Genomic DNA, 17,477 nt, shown 5'->3' with positions numbered 1-17,477 from the left:
CACTTCAAAACAAACGTCCTAGGAAAGAACACACATGTTCTCGATGTAGACAGAGTGGACATAATGCGAAAACTTGTTCGATATAAGCAAGTGTTGTAGGGATTTTCATGTTTTTGTGTTACGATTGGGTTTTTGTTTTAATGTTTTTGGTATTACGACTGGATTAAGGATTTTCATGTTTTTGTATAACGGTTGGATTTTTGTTGAAAGTTTATGTATTACGGCTGGATTAGGGATTTTCATGTATTTGCATTACGGCTGGGTTTTTGTTTTCAAACGAAATTATTATAATTCCCGCCCAAAATAAGAAACGTCGTAAAGTCAATAAACGGCTGATTTATTAATTGAATTTGTATTACGGCTGGGTTATGGAATAACTTCCCGCCCAAAATAAGAAACGTCGCGATACGAAAACCGTTTTACTGTCAATAAATAAGGCACTTCTCGAATAATTATATGTTCAACGCTCTATTTTTTACACAATTGCTCTCTCTCTTTCTCTCTCTAAATCAAATTCACAGTAAATGGAATATTCTCTCTTCTTGAATTGCCTGAAGAAATTCAGGCGTGGGTGGTTGAACGTGTGGCCCGTAACTCCTTCCAAGATCTCTATGGCCTCAAAGCATCGTCCAAGCCGATGAAGACATTAGTAGAGCGGCGTTGTGTATACCATTTTTACGATGTGTTATCCGTTCCCTGGGAACTCAATATGCCTTCTTCGTTATTGAAATCTTGCTACGCTGAGGGAAATCCAAGGACACTTTATATAAAGGGTGTACAATTGTTCTTCTGATTCTGCCTTAAAGAAGAAGGGCTTTCTCTCATGAAGCGTGCAGCAGATGAAGGATATAAGCGTGTTGTGTATACACACGCAATGACTCGAGCAATCTTTTGGTGTGTTGGGCAGTATTTTGTTGGTATTCCAAGAGAATCAGTTCAGAGGATAGGGAAACTAGTGCGATCTGTGAAATGGGGAAGGGGTTTGTGGCATTCTGACGAGTTCCGCCAAAATAGGACCCCTTTCATTTCAGCTTATCTTTCGTCGTTCTACAGTTGCCAATGTGCAACACATGTAGAGCGACAATGTCTCTGCTTGTGGCACATTGATCTGACTAAGGATGACAACATGTGTGAGCGCTGTTTCTGGATCAAAGAGATTGGCATGTTCTTACGTGATTTTGAACTGATAAGCCTTATTATGGGCACAAGGAAGTGGTGAAGATGTAAAATCTATCGGAATCTTATATTTTTTATGTTCTTTGCTATGCCATTATGTATGTATGACAACATATTAATGTAATGAAGGCTTAGTTATTGTTTCTTTTGACTGAGTTATAGTTTAATTACGACTGCGTTACTGTTTTATGATGGCTGAGTTATTGTTTTCAAGCACACACATCATGCAAACATCAACAAACATCATGCAGAGTTATTAATAGCGTTATTAATTATGGCTGAGTTATGATTTTATGACGGCTAATTTATTGTTTCTTTTGGCTGATTTAGAGTTGAATTATGACTCGATTTATGTTTAATTACGGCTGAATTATCATTGGTTTAATTTGGCTGAGTTTTGGTCACATAATATGAAGTCATATTAGCATTAAACACTAATTAAAATCGGTATTGCATCAGATTTCTTAATTTACGTACAGACATGTAAAACATCAATTAAAAACGAATGGAGAGAGTAATAATTAGCCTTGATATTCTCATATCGTTGGCGGAGTTAAAGTATAAATCGTCTTGATATTATAAAGATCTCGATATTTTCCACACGCGCCACCATTAATCGACAACTCAGTCCAATCAAGCAAGTGGAAACATCCCATTAATAATGAAAGTGGGTGAGTGATAATCTACGTTGAGACTGAGTTATATTAACATTCACAGCTGAGTTTTGGCTATGTTTATTATGGCTGAATTATCATTAGTTTAATTACGGCTGTGTTTCGGTCACTTATGGCTGGGTTTATGTTTAATTGATGGGGAGTTATCATTAGTTTACTTCACAGCTGAGTTACTTTAATACGTTAAGTCTGAGTTACATAAAAAATATGCTGACTTATATGTACAAAACATTACTAAACAAAGAAATAGTTGTAGCAAAGTAACGACATTCCAACCCCACAAACAACCACATTCCTCAAACACCGACCCTGACTCATACATTTTTCTCCTTTTCCCTCAGACTCCGTCTTCATTACTTCAATCTCTTTCTCTAATCGAGCAACGTTAAGTCTGAATTCCGAGATGTCTTTGTTCATGCCACTTATCAGTGACTTAATATCCTCAACCTCTTCAACCAAAGACTCATCCTACCATTTGAATAAATGTCTCTGTTTTCACCAATATAACCATATCTAAGTATTACGTTACATAACATGTGAAATAAGAACCAAAACGAACCTTATTATATCCTTTTCCGCAGCAATAGTACAATCTTCCTGGATTTGTAGCGGTTCCAGATGTAGAAATGTAACAGGGTTCACCACACCAACATTGTTTCGGCATTCCTCTTTCCGCATTCAAACGTCGTCTGTAAGAATTTTCTGAAACACAGGATGAAGATGACATTTTGATTCTCAAAACAATTTCAGAAACAAAATAGAATTAAATGGAATTAGGGTAAGTAAGAAGAAGACATGATGAAATGGCGATGTTTACTTTTTTTCCTTTTTAAGTAATATGTATATAATATTTAAATGTCTTGATATTGTAAATCCCTCGATACATGCGTGGCAGCCGTGTATTTCAAACTCTTAATAATTAGCCTCGTTATTAGGTTTGAGCAGTATTTTCCACACACGCCATAATTAATCGACAACTCAGTCCAATCAAGCAAGTGGAAACGTCCCATTAGAAATGTTTTGTATTAACATTCACAGCTGAGTTTTGGCTATGTTTTATAATGGCTGAATTATTATTAGTTTAATTACGGTTGAGTAATTGTTACTTTAAGGCTGGGTTTATGTTTAATATGGCTGAATTATTATGTTTAATTAACATTCACAACTGAGTTACCTTATACGTTTTGGCTGAGTTAACTTAAAGTTGTCTTTGAGTTAACATTCACAACTGAGTTACTTTATAAGTTATGGCTGAGTTATTCTAACAGAAGAATATTTTCATTATGGCTGAGTTATAATACTTAATATAAAAGAAATACGAATCGACATGTTTACATTCAGGAACCAAAATTATCAGGTTCAAAATACAGACAAGACATCACTTTCAGAAACCAAAATTGTCAGGACCAAACTCTTCAAACATGTGGACGAGATCACGCCAAACTCTTGTTAACATCCACGGAGGCTTGTCGCCTCCGTTTTCCCAAGTTCTCTTCAAATGGCGCATCTGGCAACGAAATAGCGTTCTGGACACAAGATTAAAATGTGTCCAAACTGTCAAATTATGCCTTCGATCCCACGTGTTTTTGCGCTACAATAAAAAGATTACAAAACTGTTGAAAACAAAAAACAAAAAATAACTCAGCAACGTTATGCTGCCGTTTTAAGTGGACAAACTGTTCTTACAGTGAGTTGAAGAAACTAGCGTTCCTTAAAATGATTGGGAATGGCGCGGTATGTCGGTCAATCATGAACCCATCCTTCTGCAAGAATCGACGGGATGGCGAGGGAGAGATCATTTAAAATTTTGAACCAGATAGTACTGGTTGTGTCAAGCAATTCACCCGGACCAGGGTATGGAAGAGTGAGGTTTTCACGATTTGCAGAGCTTAGTATCGCATTGAAACTGTCCTCTAATATCGTTGAATAACCACGAACAATCGGCACAACTTTTGATGGGGATAGAGAGATACTGTTTAGGTTTTTTCTAGAGAGAGAAATGTGTAAGAGAGGAGACAATATATAGAGAGGTACGGAACATCAAACGTCTCGAGTTAAAATTTCCCAAGAATCAGTTATCTTTTTTTCCCCCAAACGTCCAAATTAAATTGCACTTTACGGCTGAGTTACTTTAACATTTACAGCTGACTTAATAATTAGGGTTTAGGGTTTAGGGTTGCTTATTTAGGGTTTAGGTTTGCTTTTTTGGGTTTAAAGGTTTAGGATTTGGATTTATGGTGCAAGAAATATTATAAATAACACAAATTCATAATAAATAACACAATAATAGTTTATGAGTTTTGAAGTATGCTCACACCTTATATCTATCAGTTAAGTTTATGTGTAATTGTAAGACAACATATACCTCAAGATCATGATTGATTCTAAACTCGTAAATTCAATAAAAAAGACACATTCAGTTGATTATATATTCACTTCAAATTTATAATTGGAGTTTCAATTTAACATTTTAAAGTATAAACATTTAATTTTTTTTTGATTCTAGGGTATGAATATGTTTGAGGTAAGACTGAGTTATACTAATCGATACAACTGAGTTATATATACACTTTTCGATTTTAGGGTATGTTTTAGGTAAGGTTGAGTTACACATATACGACACAGCTGCATTATAAAAACGATAAGACTGAGTCAAATACAAAATAACAAACACAGGTTCAATTGGTCAGCAAACTGCTCATCACAGAATTTCCTCCTTCATCGAGGATCTATGCTGCCATCTTCATCCGTAAACCTTGAATATTTTTATCGTTCATCCCATCAAACGTTACACCAAGCGCTAGACACTCCACAAACTTCAACGAATATACCCCACAATCGCCAACCTGGGTGTTTTGTGGAGTGTATCTTTTGCTCCTCTTTCTTAATGAGAACTTCTTCTTATTAGGGGCTCGGATATTGGCAGGAATATGATCACTCAACATATACGAAATCATGTGCATCAGCAGTTTAAATGAATTTAGAATTCTCTGCTCACTTTTGGGTGTTGCCTCTCCAAAAATTGGATCGTAACAATCAATCTTCTCCTTCTTCAAATCCACATGATACGCAACCCAGTGATTTCCGCCGGTTTGAAGACATCCGTACAAGTGATCCACATCTTCATACCACATCAAATTTGTTGGACATTGATTGGGAAGCTTACCCTTTAACATATCTTCATAACCATTTCTTTTGAAATTGAACATACTAGGTTTTATCTTGAACTGAATGAAATCGTGAATCAAAAAATTTTGCCACCAAACGTCAACGAAGGCAATCCGCTTGGACCAGAATGGAGTGGGATTTCGCATGGACCTTTTAATGAGGACGGTCAAATACGCAACGACATGCTACACAAATAATATTAACAATTCAGCCGTGATATAATAAAAGAATATATAAGTCAACCGTTATATAATATATAACTCAGCCGTACTTAAAGAATATGTAAGTCAGCCGTAATCAAATATATAACTCAGCCGCAATATAATAAAATTAATATATAACTTAGCCGCACTAAATACTTACATTATCAAACACCTATCCATATTCCTTTTCCGGCCACGTTCTTTCATGGATGAGTATGCTCTAGAAGTCACCTTCATGATCAGCGGAGAGGACTGCTGGTTTATCTGCTGGTGCTGGTGGTTTGGGTGGAATTCTCTTAATGTGTTGCATCAGTTTTTTGAGTAAAATTGGATCAACAGGTGCTAGAGGGTCATATATTACTGATGCAGGAGTAACATTCTACCTCAAGCATGTCGTTCCATTCTCTCCTATGTACGGAAAAACTGCTGGTGAAGAAACTGCAGTGTCTTTTCTCCCGATATTCCTTAATTACTGCAGATCTAACCACTTCAGATCTCTCGACGTCAGACTCCGGCGCGAATTCGTTCTCTTCCCCAACAACTTCGTCACTCACATCAGCAAATACACTGTCCTTTCCAGATTTTTGTACACCGGCACGCGGTGGAGTCACCTTTTTCTTCTTTGACTCATCCTATTTTTGCTTCTTTTGGTCAGCCTCTTATTTCTTCTTTGCCTCACCCTCTTTTTTGGATGCCTGAGCCTCCTTTTTCTTAGCCCGAGCCTCTTTTTTTCTTAGCCTCAGCCTTCTCCTTCCTCTTCAACGCAGCATCTGCCTGCTCTGCTTTTTCTTATCAGCGGCATCCTCATCATTAACAGTATGCTTGCCCCTGCAGGCGCGTCCATAGGCTGGAACCTTATCATCCTTAGTAGCCTTTGCAGGAGTAACTACTAGGAAATCAAGATGTTGACTATCAAGATCAGTAGCTTTAGCGACACTACCAAACTCCTCAGCCAAAGTCCTTTTCACCCCTGATTCCTTATCAAGCTCCTTCGCCAAATTCTTTTTCGGTCCAAATACCTTACCAGGAGTCGCAGCTAACACTGGACTATTGACAGAGTTCTGCTGCGTTTGAACCCGCAGTGATGCCAACGATAAAGATTTATCTGCTGATGGTGGAGAGGGGTTATCATTGTTTTCGGGAATTTTCCCAACTCCCAGAACTTTCAGACGCTCCTCCAGTAAAGCTTTCACCCTGTCATCAATGGTCTTTTGGTCCATCAATGGTCTGTTCCGGTCAAACTCGTAAGCTTCCAACCGTGAGTCAACTGATCAAATTTTCTGGAAATATTATCCAGAGTACCAACAATGGTCGTCAGAGTCGCTTTGTTCTCCAACTCCAAATCTTTGCTACCTTCCTTCTCGCTAGAACCCTTTCCCGTTGCAGCAGCTTCAGACTCATTATGTGTCTTAACTTTCTTCTACTTCTTAGTGGGTGGCTCAGCTTCTGACGAAACTCCACCCTTCATTTTCTTCTTCTTATCATTCCCCTTCCCTTGCGCATTACCCTACGTATTCCCCTGCACTTCCCAAAAACCTTTCACAAATCTACCTTCATGTATGTCTGTTATCAAGCTAACGAGTTGTGGGTCGTCAGGTTCACTCGACCTTTTAAAAAACATCTCTTCAATTGAGTTTTTTAAAATCATTCTCCTCACACGCACCTGCAACACTAGGTTATAATTAAACTCAGCCACCAAAATAACACATAACTCAGCCATCAAATATAATAAATCAGCCATCAAATATAATAAATCAGCCATCAAAAAACTAAAAACTAAAAACTCAGCGTTAAACCTTACCTCGCCATGCTCTTTGATTTTGACAGCCAACAAGTTATCAAGACTTGCACGTGTACGCTTTCCACCCCATCGCAAAAGCGGAACGTCTTCATTATTCACCACCCTCCCAAAATTCTCACCGAAGCAGGCGACAGATTCATACGCCCAAATAAATAACGCGATGGTCATGCCGCTTATTGTGTATGACCCTCCTTCTGGAGCCAACATATTAATATAGTCAATGAGAACTTTATATGCAGTCTGACCCCATGGGTACGACCCCATGGCTTCATCGTCGAATACCCTTATTGCACTTTCAAAAGGTATCCTTGAATTGTGATGCAAACAATAGACTCCCATGGCTTGAAGAAGTAGCAGCCCCAACCACTTACGCTTTTCAGAAATCCAAAGCGGACAGAACGCTAATGCTTCCTTATGTTCATCTAACTTGGGTCCCATCCCAAGCGGCACCTTCAACTCCTCCCAAAACTCTTTGTATTGATCAGCTTCAAACCTTTCTGTTGGCAATGGATCCGTATTTAACCCGGTGATCTCACCAAACTCGAGCAAGCTAAACCTGATAGCCTCGTCAACCACGAGACACCATATCTCCTTCTTATGTACTCGCAGATGTCTACATAGTAGATAGTGTACGGTCCTACCAGACCATATGCTTTCGCGTCCAACTAGCCTAGCAACTACTCCAATGGGAGAATTCACCAGTTCTTCCCACACATCAAGTCCAATTGTTTCTCTAATGTGAGAGAAATTTCCTAGACGGAAATTGTGATTAATTTTTTTTTTCCAGGTCAAAAGACCCTTCAGGGTAAAGTCTTGGAAGGTAATCATGTGATTTAACTTCATCAACATCCATCTGATCATATAATCTAACAATAAATCAGCCACAAGAAAACAATAACACATACGTACTATAACAATAACCCAGCCACAAAATGTTTGAATAACTCAGTCACAACATAACTGTAACTCAGCCACAACATAACATTAACTTAGTCATGACACATCGATAACTCAGCCATAACATAACCCTAACTCAGTCGCAACAAAACCCTAACCCAGACGCAACAAAACCCGCAACAAAACCATATCACAGCCGTAACATAACCCTATCTCAGTCGCTACAAAATATAATATATACCGTCACGTTATCCTATCGGAAAAGACGAACCCGTAGATAAGAATGCGGCGAAGACGGTGGGGAAGACGATTTCGTATAAACAATTGAAGACGACGATTTCGGGCACGACGATAACGGAGAAAACAGAGTTTCACGACAGAGAGGTAGTTCGAGGAAGAGGAAGTAAACACAAACAATGTCGATGACGAAGAGTGGGAGTATCCTCGCGGTTCCTTCTTCGACGGTTCCTTCTTCGAGACGACAAAGACAATATTCTTAGTTAGTTTTTTTTTACTTCTATGTAGTTATGTTTGAGAAGAGACGGTTTGGTTTCTATTCTGATGATGTGTATATTTAATTACTGATGTGGATTTAATGTTTAAAAATAATTTCAATTAAAATAACTAACTAAAAGCCTTTACAGTCATTTCTTATGGGTAGAAAATTTTTTTAGTAATTTTTAAAAGATGTTTAACACTCTAATAATAAAACAATTTTTGTTAAACATTCTAATAATTTTCTCTTTATTTATTCCCATCATTGTTTGTATGTTCCCAAGTTCATATTAACTTTTCAATAGTTTCAATATTTATTTTCTCGTTTTCCTTTTGAAAGTATGTATCCTTATGTAGATGTGAATGCCTCCTTTGTAAAACAAGACCCAATTTTGCAATTAAAAGGGGACGCAGTTTCTCTCCCAAGAAATCGAATACCTGGGAAGGGGCCATTGATCTGAATCTGGTGGTTGTAAAACCCTAAAGTATACGTGTACAGATTAAAATAGTCTAGGCGAATGTCTTCTTCACCGAAGTCTAGGCGAATGTCTCTTCCCATGCTTTGACGAAAATACAATAAGAGTTAGGTCACGGTTTTACCAGAGCCATCGACTGTTCACCAAAAGTCCGCTTGGGAAAATTCAATGACGATTTGTCAAATTTGTAGACCACGGAGAGATTGAAAATAAAGTTGAAATTCCATGCTTGAAAAAAATTATATCTTTCAAGACTCAGAGGTTTTCATTTTAAGACATTCAAATTAACACAATTATAGGAAAGAACAAAATGATCAACTTATTAGTATCCTTCTGGTTTGTGCTCATAAGCAGCAGTGCCTACGCAAATACTTGCCTTAACAGATCTGGTTTCTTCGCACCCGATGGTACTTACGACTTAAACCGCCGAGTCATGCTCTCTACTCTTCCTTCTAACGTCACAGCTAATGATGGCTTCTATACAACGTCGACCGGACAAGATCCCAACAGAGTATACGGTTTAGGGATGTGTGTACCAGGTATTGAAGCAGGATCTTGTTCTGATTGTATCATGGCTGCCTCTAATGGGTTGGTACAGAATTGTACTACTCAGATAGAAGCTATAGACTGGAGGATGTATAGAAATACACTTTGTCTTGTACGCTACTCAAACCGCTCGTTTTACGGATCGCTCGATATGGAAATTATACGACATGACTACAATACCAGAGATTATCAACCTAACGGGACGGATTTCGATATGACATGGGAAGCTTTGATGGTTGGTGTGATAGAAGATGTTTCTTCTACGAACTACGCGGCTGGAAGACGAACGCTTGAATTTTCCAACACCAACATTTACGGTTTTATGCAATGCAGTAGAGACATATCTCCTCAAAACTGCACCCGGTGTCTACAACAAAATGTGATTGATTATAGGTCATGTTGCCGTGGGAGACAAGGAGGTACTGTTTCGAGGCCGAGCTGTTTCCTTCGATGGGAGATTTTTGCCTTCTTGGGACTTCCCGAAAACATTCCTCCTCCTGAAAAGGGTAAGACCATGTTTTATAATCTTTGTTGTTATCAGGTCATATGATTTTTTTAGCCCATATCTAAACCATGTTTGAAGTTTAATCTTATCTGTTATGTTCTTTTTTTTTCTGTGTTAGTTCTTATTCTGTGATTTGGGTTCGTGCAGATGAGAAAAGTATTTCTACAGGAGCTATTGTGGCAATTGTAATTGTTCCTATCATATTGCTTGCTCTAGGATTTGGAATTTGGAGGAAGAGAAAATCGTATAAAGCATTTACAACTGAAAGTGAGTTTCCTCATGTTTTTGTACAAAGACAGATTTTCAAAACACAAGTAGATTCAATACGTTTTTTACTCTTCTATGTTCTTGTCAGACGGTTATTTCTCTGCTGCAAAGAGATTAACAAAGACTTACAATACTGCACCGCCAGATAAGGGTAAAGAGATACGAAGTTGATATAGAAATATAGTGACCCTTGGAAACTCTCCAGTTATGTGTAAATGCTTTTCTTTTCTTTTTTGCAGCTGGGGATGATATTTCAACTTCAGGTTCACTTCAATTCTATTTTAAAGCTATCGAGGCTGCAACAAGTAATTTTCACAACATTAACAAGCTTGGTCATGGTGGATTTGGTGAAGTTTACAAGGTATAGTGTTTGTACTAGAAACTTGACGAGAAAGCAAACAAATATATTCTGATAACTTATGAGACGTGCAGGGAACGTTTCCGAATGGAACAGAGATTGCTGTGAAGAGACTATCTAAAACTTCAGGACAAGGTGAAAGAGAATTCAAGAACGAGGTGCTTCTTGTAGCTAAACTCCAACATAGAAATCTTGTTAGGCTTCTTGGATTTTGTGTCCAAGGAGAGGAAAGGATATTAGTTTACGAGTTTTTGCCCAACAAGAGTCTTAACTACTTCCTCTTTGGTGGTAAGTAAAATAAGAACAAATGATAGGCTTATTATTCTCTGAAACCTTAGTTCTTAATCTCATCATAGTCTAATTGGTCAATGAGGCATGTGCAGATTCAACAAAGAGGAGCCAATTAGATTGGACAAGACGATACAAGATCATTGAAGGGATCACTCGAGGAATTTTGTATCTTCATCAAGATTCACGGCTTACAATCATACACCGTGATCTCAAGGCCAGCAATATTTTATTAGATGCAGATATGAACCCAAAAATTGCGGATTTTGGTATGGCTAGGAATTTCAGAATGGACCAAACGGAAGATAACACAGGAAGAGTAGTTGGAACATTGTAAGTATTTGTCCAGTTTAGTTATAATCTGTAACTCTTTATTGTTTTTGATAAGTTATATGGGATGTGTTTTTCAGCGGTTACATGCCGCCGGAATATGTTGCGAATGGGCAGTTCTCGACTAAGTCTGATGTGTATAGTTTTGGAGTATTGATTCTGGAGATTATTGGTGGAAAAAAGAATAGTAGCTTCCACGAGATAGATGGTTCAACAGGCAACTTGGTTACATATGTTAGTAAATTTCCACACTATCTCACAATTTGCTACTTCATTTATAGTAATAATTATTGCTCTGAACACTAGTTTCCTGGAAAACGAATAAACAGGTATGGAGGCTTTGGAACAATGATTCATTGTTGGAACTCGTAGATCCGGTCATAGGAGATAACTATGATAAGTATGAAGTCATCAGATGCGTCCATATTGGGTTATTATGTGTTCAAGAAAATCCAACAGATCGTCCAAGCATGTTCACAATATTTAAGATGCTCACTAATACTTCAATTACACTGCCTGTGCCCCAACCTCCTGGGTTTTTCTTCAGAGTCAGATCAGAGGATCTCCCATTAGCTGAGAGCTTTCAGCCTGGTCCGTCCACTAGCATGTCCATTGCTTGTTCTGTAAATGATGTATCGATCACGTGTGTTAGTCCTCGTTGAAGGCCAGGCTATTTTTGAGAAGTATTAAGTAATATAACGCATATATTCTTTCATAAACAGATTTTTAATGAATCTTGAGAAGACTTAAAGAAATGAAGAGCTCTGTATTAGTTTCATCTTCTTTATAAGCTTGACTTTGATACGTTGCAGCAAGTGTATTTCCGCAAGCATATGAAGAAGAGTGGAGACAGCGCAGAGACAGTAGTCGCAGAGGGAGAGCAAATGAATGAGGAAGTAACGAGCAAAGCCTCGGAGTGAGAGAGAGACTTTGCGAGTGGGAAATAATGAATCGAAGCCTTGGAGTGTGAGAGAGACTTTGCGGTTTTAATATCTCTTTATAAATATAGGAATAAAGCTCACACTTTCCTTATGTTGAGTATTGTGAGAAGTGGCGTATGTGTCCTTCAGGGTGATCGTGTGTGATCATCGTTACTTCCTTGTAATCGATACTGGGTATTTGGGGTTTATCATAATCAAAGTATTATTCAGTATTCTGGTGTGGGAGATTTACAAGGGGGTTGAGTGTAACGAGAGATCATAACAACAAACTTAACAAATTGGTGCGTTTGTGACTCGATCGAAACTTCGCTGTGTCTTCGAGGGCGGATTCTAGTCTGATGTTACGTTCTTACGACGATTCCACCGGCGATCATGAGTTGGCTTTTCTTCGCACGGAGTGGGAACGTTTGGCGCATCACGCCGAAGTTACGGCGGCTCGTTTTACAGAGATGGATAAGCGCCTTGCGGCGTACGATTCTCGTTTTGATTCCATTGATCGTCGCTTCGATCAGCTGACGACGATCCTCCTTCGTATGGAGAGTGACCAGCTACCGTAGAAAGCTCAAGGAAAGGCGATCACCTCGCCAAGCGATTCTCCAGATCCAGCGACGATGTCGTCGTCTCGATCGCATCTCGATCATCGTCCTCCTGGGTTTGGTGTTCCGCCGTCGGTCTTTGAGACCCGTGAAGGGTTGTTGAAGAAGCTCGAGATGCTTGTTTTCTCTGGATCTAACCCATTTGGTTGGATTGCTCAGGTTGAACGTTACTTTTGTTTTGGTCAGTTTCATGGGCTCGAGCGGTTGCAGATGGTTTCGATGAGTTTGGAGGGTCCGGTCCTGAACTGGTTTAATGCGGAAACAGAGAATGATCCTTTCACGGACTGGCATCAGTTCAAGTGCCGTTTGGTAGCACGTTTTCGACGAGGAATGGAGGAGGAGCCGGGAAAACGTCTGGTCTCGCTTCGCCAGACCGGTTCTATTGCTGATTACTTAATGAGTTTGAGGAGTTGCGTTCTATTGTCACGGGTGTTGATGAGCAGAATCTGGTTCATGTGTTCTTTAATTGGTTGAAACCAGAGTTTCAGGAGGTCATCAAGATGAAAGAACCGCAAGGGTTAACTCAACATATAGCAGCGGTTATTGGTATGGAGGGTAGTGCGTTCTGCAAGTCAGTCAGCTTGGCAGCTCAGAAAGATGGAGGGGTTTCTCGCGGGCTGTTTTCTCAGGGATCTAAAGGCACGGGTTTTGGGTCTCAGTCAGGGTACAAAGGGGCTCCACCGGTTGCTAACAGACAGGCTACGGGTACTTCTTTCACACCACGGTTGAAGTATACTCCAGCCGAGTTGGATGCTATGAGGAGGGATAATATCTTTTTCAAATGTAAGGGTCCTTACTCGAAGACGCACATTTGTCCTAAGAAGGAGCTTCACATTTTGACAGTGATTAACGGGTATGATGTGGAAATTTTGGATGAAGGAGACGCTGCAGTTGACGTCACTATGAACACTGATCAGGTGGAGCTGTCTCTTAATGCGTTTTTGGGTATTGATACTCCTACTACTACTAAGCTTATGGGGGTTTTTGGTAATGTTGGCGCTGTGGTGATGATTGATAGTGGAGCCACCCATAATTTCGTTTCTCCTCGGGTGGTGGAGGCGGCGAAGCTTCAGTTGGCTACAGACATGCGTTTTCAGGTGCTATTAGGCACTGGAGTTACGGTGGAAGCACTCGGAGTTTGTCGAGGAATCACTTTCTCTCTGCAAGATAACTTCTTTCAGAGTGATTTTGTTTCTTTGGAATTGGGTAATCTGGATGTTTTCTTGGGGGTGCAGTGGCTGCGCTGTTTGGGAAAGTGTTTAGTGGATTGAGAGCTTCAAGAGTGGTCCTTTCAGTACTGTGGACGAACCGTAACCTTGCGTGGCGACCCTTCGCTCACGAAGACTGCTGCCTCATTGAAAGCTCTTCAAGTTTCGGTGTTTACTGATGCTTTGGAGCTCGGAACAGCGGCAGTAACAGACTCTGTCATGATCCCATCTATCTCTGCAGTGTTGGATGACTTTCAAGATGTGTTTGCGGTTCCGTCTGGATTACCTCCTATTCGGGGCCGTGAGCATACAATTCACTTACAACCCGGAGTTACTGCGATCTCGGTGCGACCATACCGTTACCCTCACGCAAGCAAGGAGGCGATGGAAGCTATGGTCACTGAGATGCTGCAGAGTGGCATCATTCGACCCAGTCAAAGCCCTTTTTCAAGTCCTGTGTTGTTGGTGAGGAAGAAGGACAAGACGTGGCATTTTTGTGTGGACTATCGGGCAGTAAATCGCGTCACCATTCCGGACAAGTATCCTATTCCGATGATTGATCAGTTATTGGATGAACTTCATGGAGCTCGCATGTTCTCAAAGATTGATTTACGTTCCGGTTATCATCAGATTCAGATGCGAGAGGAGGATATTCCGAAGACAGCTTTTCGAACTCACGAAGGCCATTACGAGTTTTTGGTTATGCCTTTTGGCCTCACCAACGCCCCGGCGACGTTTCAGGCCTTAATGAATGAGATTTTTCGACCTTATCTTCGTCGCTTCGTGCTGGTCTTCTTCGATGATATCTTGATCTATAGCAAGTCCATTGAAGAACACGAAGAACACTTGGCTGTGGTGCTACAGGTGCTGCGGGAACAAGCCTTGTTCGCTAACCGCAAGAAGTGTACATTTGGCCAAGTGCAGGTTGATTACTTGGGCCACATCATCTCGGCTGAAGGCGTGTCAACGGACCCTGCCAAGACTGACGGCATGCGCAAATGGCCTATTCCACGATCAGTCAAAGATCTGTGCGGGTTCCTTGGCCTCACGGGCTATTACCGCCATTTTGTTAAAGACTATGGGATCTTGGCACGACCTCTGACTTCCTTACTACGTAAAGATCAGTTCTGTTGGTCAGTTAAGGCTGAGGAAGCTTTTGCAGCTCTCAAGCACGCGATGATGACTACACCGGTACTCACATTGCCAGACTTCACTCAGTTGTTCGTGGTGGAGACGGATGCTTCGGGTTTTGGCTTGGGCGCTGTCCCCAAGCAGAACAAACGCCCTGTGGCATATTTCAGTCACAGTCTCACTCCCCGTGAACAGCTCAAACCTATCTACGAGAGGGAGCTCATGGCAATTGTTCTAGCAGTCATCAAATAGAAGCATTATCTGACTGGTCGTCGTTTCGTGGTTCACACGGATCAGCGCAGCCTGAAGTTTTTGCTCGAGCAACGCGAAGTATCTATGGAATATCAGCGTTGGCTCACACGTTTGATGGGTTTCCAGTTTGACATCATCTACAAACCTGGGATTGAAAACAAAGCAGCCGACGGTCTCTCGCGGCAGATGCAGGATTCTGTTCCGGAGGCCTGCTCAACCTTGTTCGCATTAATGGTTCCGTCTGTCATTCAACTGCAAGATATTTTGGTAATAGGTTTTTCTGCCTATTGCAAATGTTGTAGTATAGGGGGGTGAATGTCGAACCAGTCCTAGTGATGTGAATCAGTGAGAATACAAGTCATTTCTTAAGCTAAGCAGATTCAATAGTTGTGAGTGTGTGACAAGTAACAATAGCAAACAGAGCAATACAACAAGGTTTTAATCAATTTAGACAAGTGAATCCATGGGTATTGGGAATTGACTTCAAGTAACTAAGATCCAATCTAGGTGACAAGCTTTCAATCAAAGTAATCTCTTAAGTCTAAACACAATTTTAGACAGGTCCTATGTCTAGGTAAATGTCCATTTGCTTAGAAATCATTAAACATCAAATGTCTTTGGCTTAATTCAATCAAGCAATCTTTAAGTTCAAGTTTAATAACTATCTAGCAATTTTAACATCAAGTGTCCTTGGCTAATCTCACTAGAGCTTAGTTGAGTTGATTCAAACACTTCATCTAATCATGTCTGATGAGAAGTGTTTAGAAATCAGGTTTAGAGTGATCAAGACTAAACAAGCATTAAAAATACTCAACAAGCAAGTTCATACAAGGATCTAATACAATAACACCATAGATCTTCACTAAGTTACTCTAATCTCCCTAACCCATGAATTCTAAGGAAACTACTCACTAATCTCCATGAAAACACTTAATCTCATAATAGATTGAAGCATATTCAAGTGGATACAACAGAGAATAAAGATAAACAAGGATTTAAACAAGCAAAACGAAATTAAAACTCAAGAACAGATGATGAACAATTGAAGAACAGCTCAAGAACACTAAGAACAATGATATTTCAAAGAGAGAGAGTTTTGACAAGTTAAATTATTACAAAGTTGGATAATCATGTTTCTTGCCCACTCTTTTGATAAAAGAAAGCAAATATTATACAGAAAAGTAGGAAAAATCGTGCAAAGGAAAGGTGGGTGGAAGAAAGTGGGAAGTTGGTTAATCCCATCAACTTTCCAGTGGTCCCCGGCAAGGGTTGATACACCTGTAGTAAATCGATTATAACTTATCCAATACAGCTCCAAATGACTTGAAACCACTTCCATTGGAAAGCTAACTCAATTTCCAGTGTCTCCACAAATTTTGAGCTTCAGAAAAGATCTTTAAGGCTTTCATCCGTGTTCATCTTTCACTCTCCGGATTCGGGAGCGACCTCGCTGTGTCGCTGCGAGAGGTCGCTCCGGATTCGTTGTCTCCGGGTGATCAATACGCGAGCGACTCTTCCCTGTCGCTCTAGTAAGGTCGCTCTGATAGGGAGATCAGAGCGACGTCAAGGTGTCGCTCCGGACTGGTCGCTCCGGGCGATCAATACGCGAGCGACTCTTCCCTGTCGCTCTAGTAAGGTCGCTCTGATAGGGAGATCAGAGCGACGTCAAGGTGTCGCTCCGGACTGGTCGCTCCCATGCCTTGCTCGCCCAATGACCACTCTAAACACTCCTTTTTGAGCTCCAAATGCCTCCAAGTGTCTCCAAGAACTCCATGTGGTACTCCAATACCTGATAAGGACTCATGTATGCAAAATGCAACCTAAACATGGCTAAATCCTAATCTATATGATCAAAATGCACATGGATGAATGGATAAAACAATAGAAATATGCAAGATATCAACTCCCCCAAACTTGTTCTTTACTTGTCCACAAGTGAACTTTCTAGAACTCATAGGGAGAGAGGTTGAAGGTGGGAGCTCATAACCAAAAGAAACACCACTAGCAAACACAATTAGCACACTCTCTTATTACACTCTAGCTTCTCTAGGCCTATCTCAACTCCTTTTGTCCCTACACTCATCATCAAGCATCCACACATTCAGATCTGCCAACTCTCACATTCATTAAGCATAAGATATCAAGTGAATTCTTGCAAATGGTCA

The 17,477-nt window shown here is 40.2% G+C and overlaps 2 protein-coding genes across 2 annotated transcripts; both read left to right on the top strand.

Moving 5' to 3' along the window:
• The first annotated feature begins 9,166 nt into the window (after positions 1–9,166).
• LOC106366211 (cysteine-rich receptor-like protein kinase 24) lies at positions 9,167–12,657 on the top strand. Its single transcript, XM_048745674.1, has 7 exons — positions 9,167–9,942; positions 10,089–10,208; positions 10,448–10,569; positions 10,641–10,851; positions 10,950–11,187; positions 11,265–11,418; positions 11,514–12,657. Exons 1-7 carry the CDS (start codon positions 9,201–9,203, stop codon positions 11,844–11,846), a joined length of 1,920 nt encoding a protein of 639 aa, XP_048601631.1. The 5' UTR covers positions 9,167–9,200; the 3' UTR covers positions 11,847–12,657.
• Positions 12,658–12,736: 79 nt separating this feature from the next.
• LOC125579800 lies at positions 12,737–15,722 on the top strand. The gene is made up of 3 exons (XM_048743653.1): positions 12,737–13,078; positions 13,165–13,857; positions 14,017–15,722. The coding sequence occupies exons 1-3, from the start codon at positions 12,737–12,739 to the stop codon at positions 15,310–15,312; spliced, it is 2,331 nt and encodes a 776-aa protein (XP_048599610.1). The 3' UTR covers positions 15,313–15,722.
• Positions 15,723–17,477: the final 1,755 nt, after the last annotated feature.

Source organism: Brassica napus, chromosome C1 (genome assembly GCF_020379485.1).
Source record: "Brassica napus cultivar Da-Ae chromosome C1, Da-Ae, whole genome shotgun sequence".
Lineage (NCBI taxonomy): Eukaryota > Viridiplantae > Streptophyta > Magnoliopsida > Brassicales > Brassicaceae > Brassica > Brassica napus.
Note: the sequence above shows the minus strand (reverse complement) of the source record. Positions and strands in the feature narration are given on the sequence as shown.

What these genes read in the sequence shown, in the direction of transcription:
- LOC125579800 (XM_048743653.1), top strand. Translation starts at nt 12,737, where the DNA reads ATGTCGTCGTCTCGATCGCATCTCGATCATCGTCCTCCTGGGTTTGGT. An exon ending in AGGAGCCGGGAAAACGTCTG is followed by an intron (nt 13,079 to 13,164) that starts GTCTCGCTTCGC and finishes GTTGATGAGCAG; the next exon opens with AATCTGGTTCATGTGTTCTT. An exon ending in TTACGGTGGAAGCACTCGGA is followed by an intron (nt 13,858 to 14,016) that starts GTTTGTCGAGGA and finishes TGGTCCTTTCAG; the next exon opens with TACTGTGGACGAACCGTAAC.
- LOC106366211 (XM_048745674.1), top strand. Translation starts at nt 9,201, where the DNA reads ATGATCAACTTATTAGTATCCTTCTGGTTTGTGCTCATAAGCAGCAGT. An exon ending in TAAAGCATTTACAACTGAAA is followed by an intron (nt 10,209 to 10,447) that starts GTGAGTTTCCTC and finishes TCTTTTTTGCAG; the next exon opens with CTGGGGATGATATTTCAACT. An exon ending in GGAAGAGTAGTTGGAACATT is followed by an intron (nt 11,188 to 11,264) that starts GTAAGTATTTGT and finishes TGTGTTTTTCAG; the next exon opens with CGGTTACATGCCGCCGGAAT.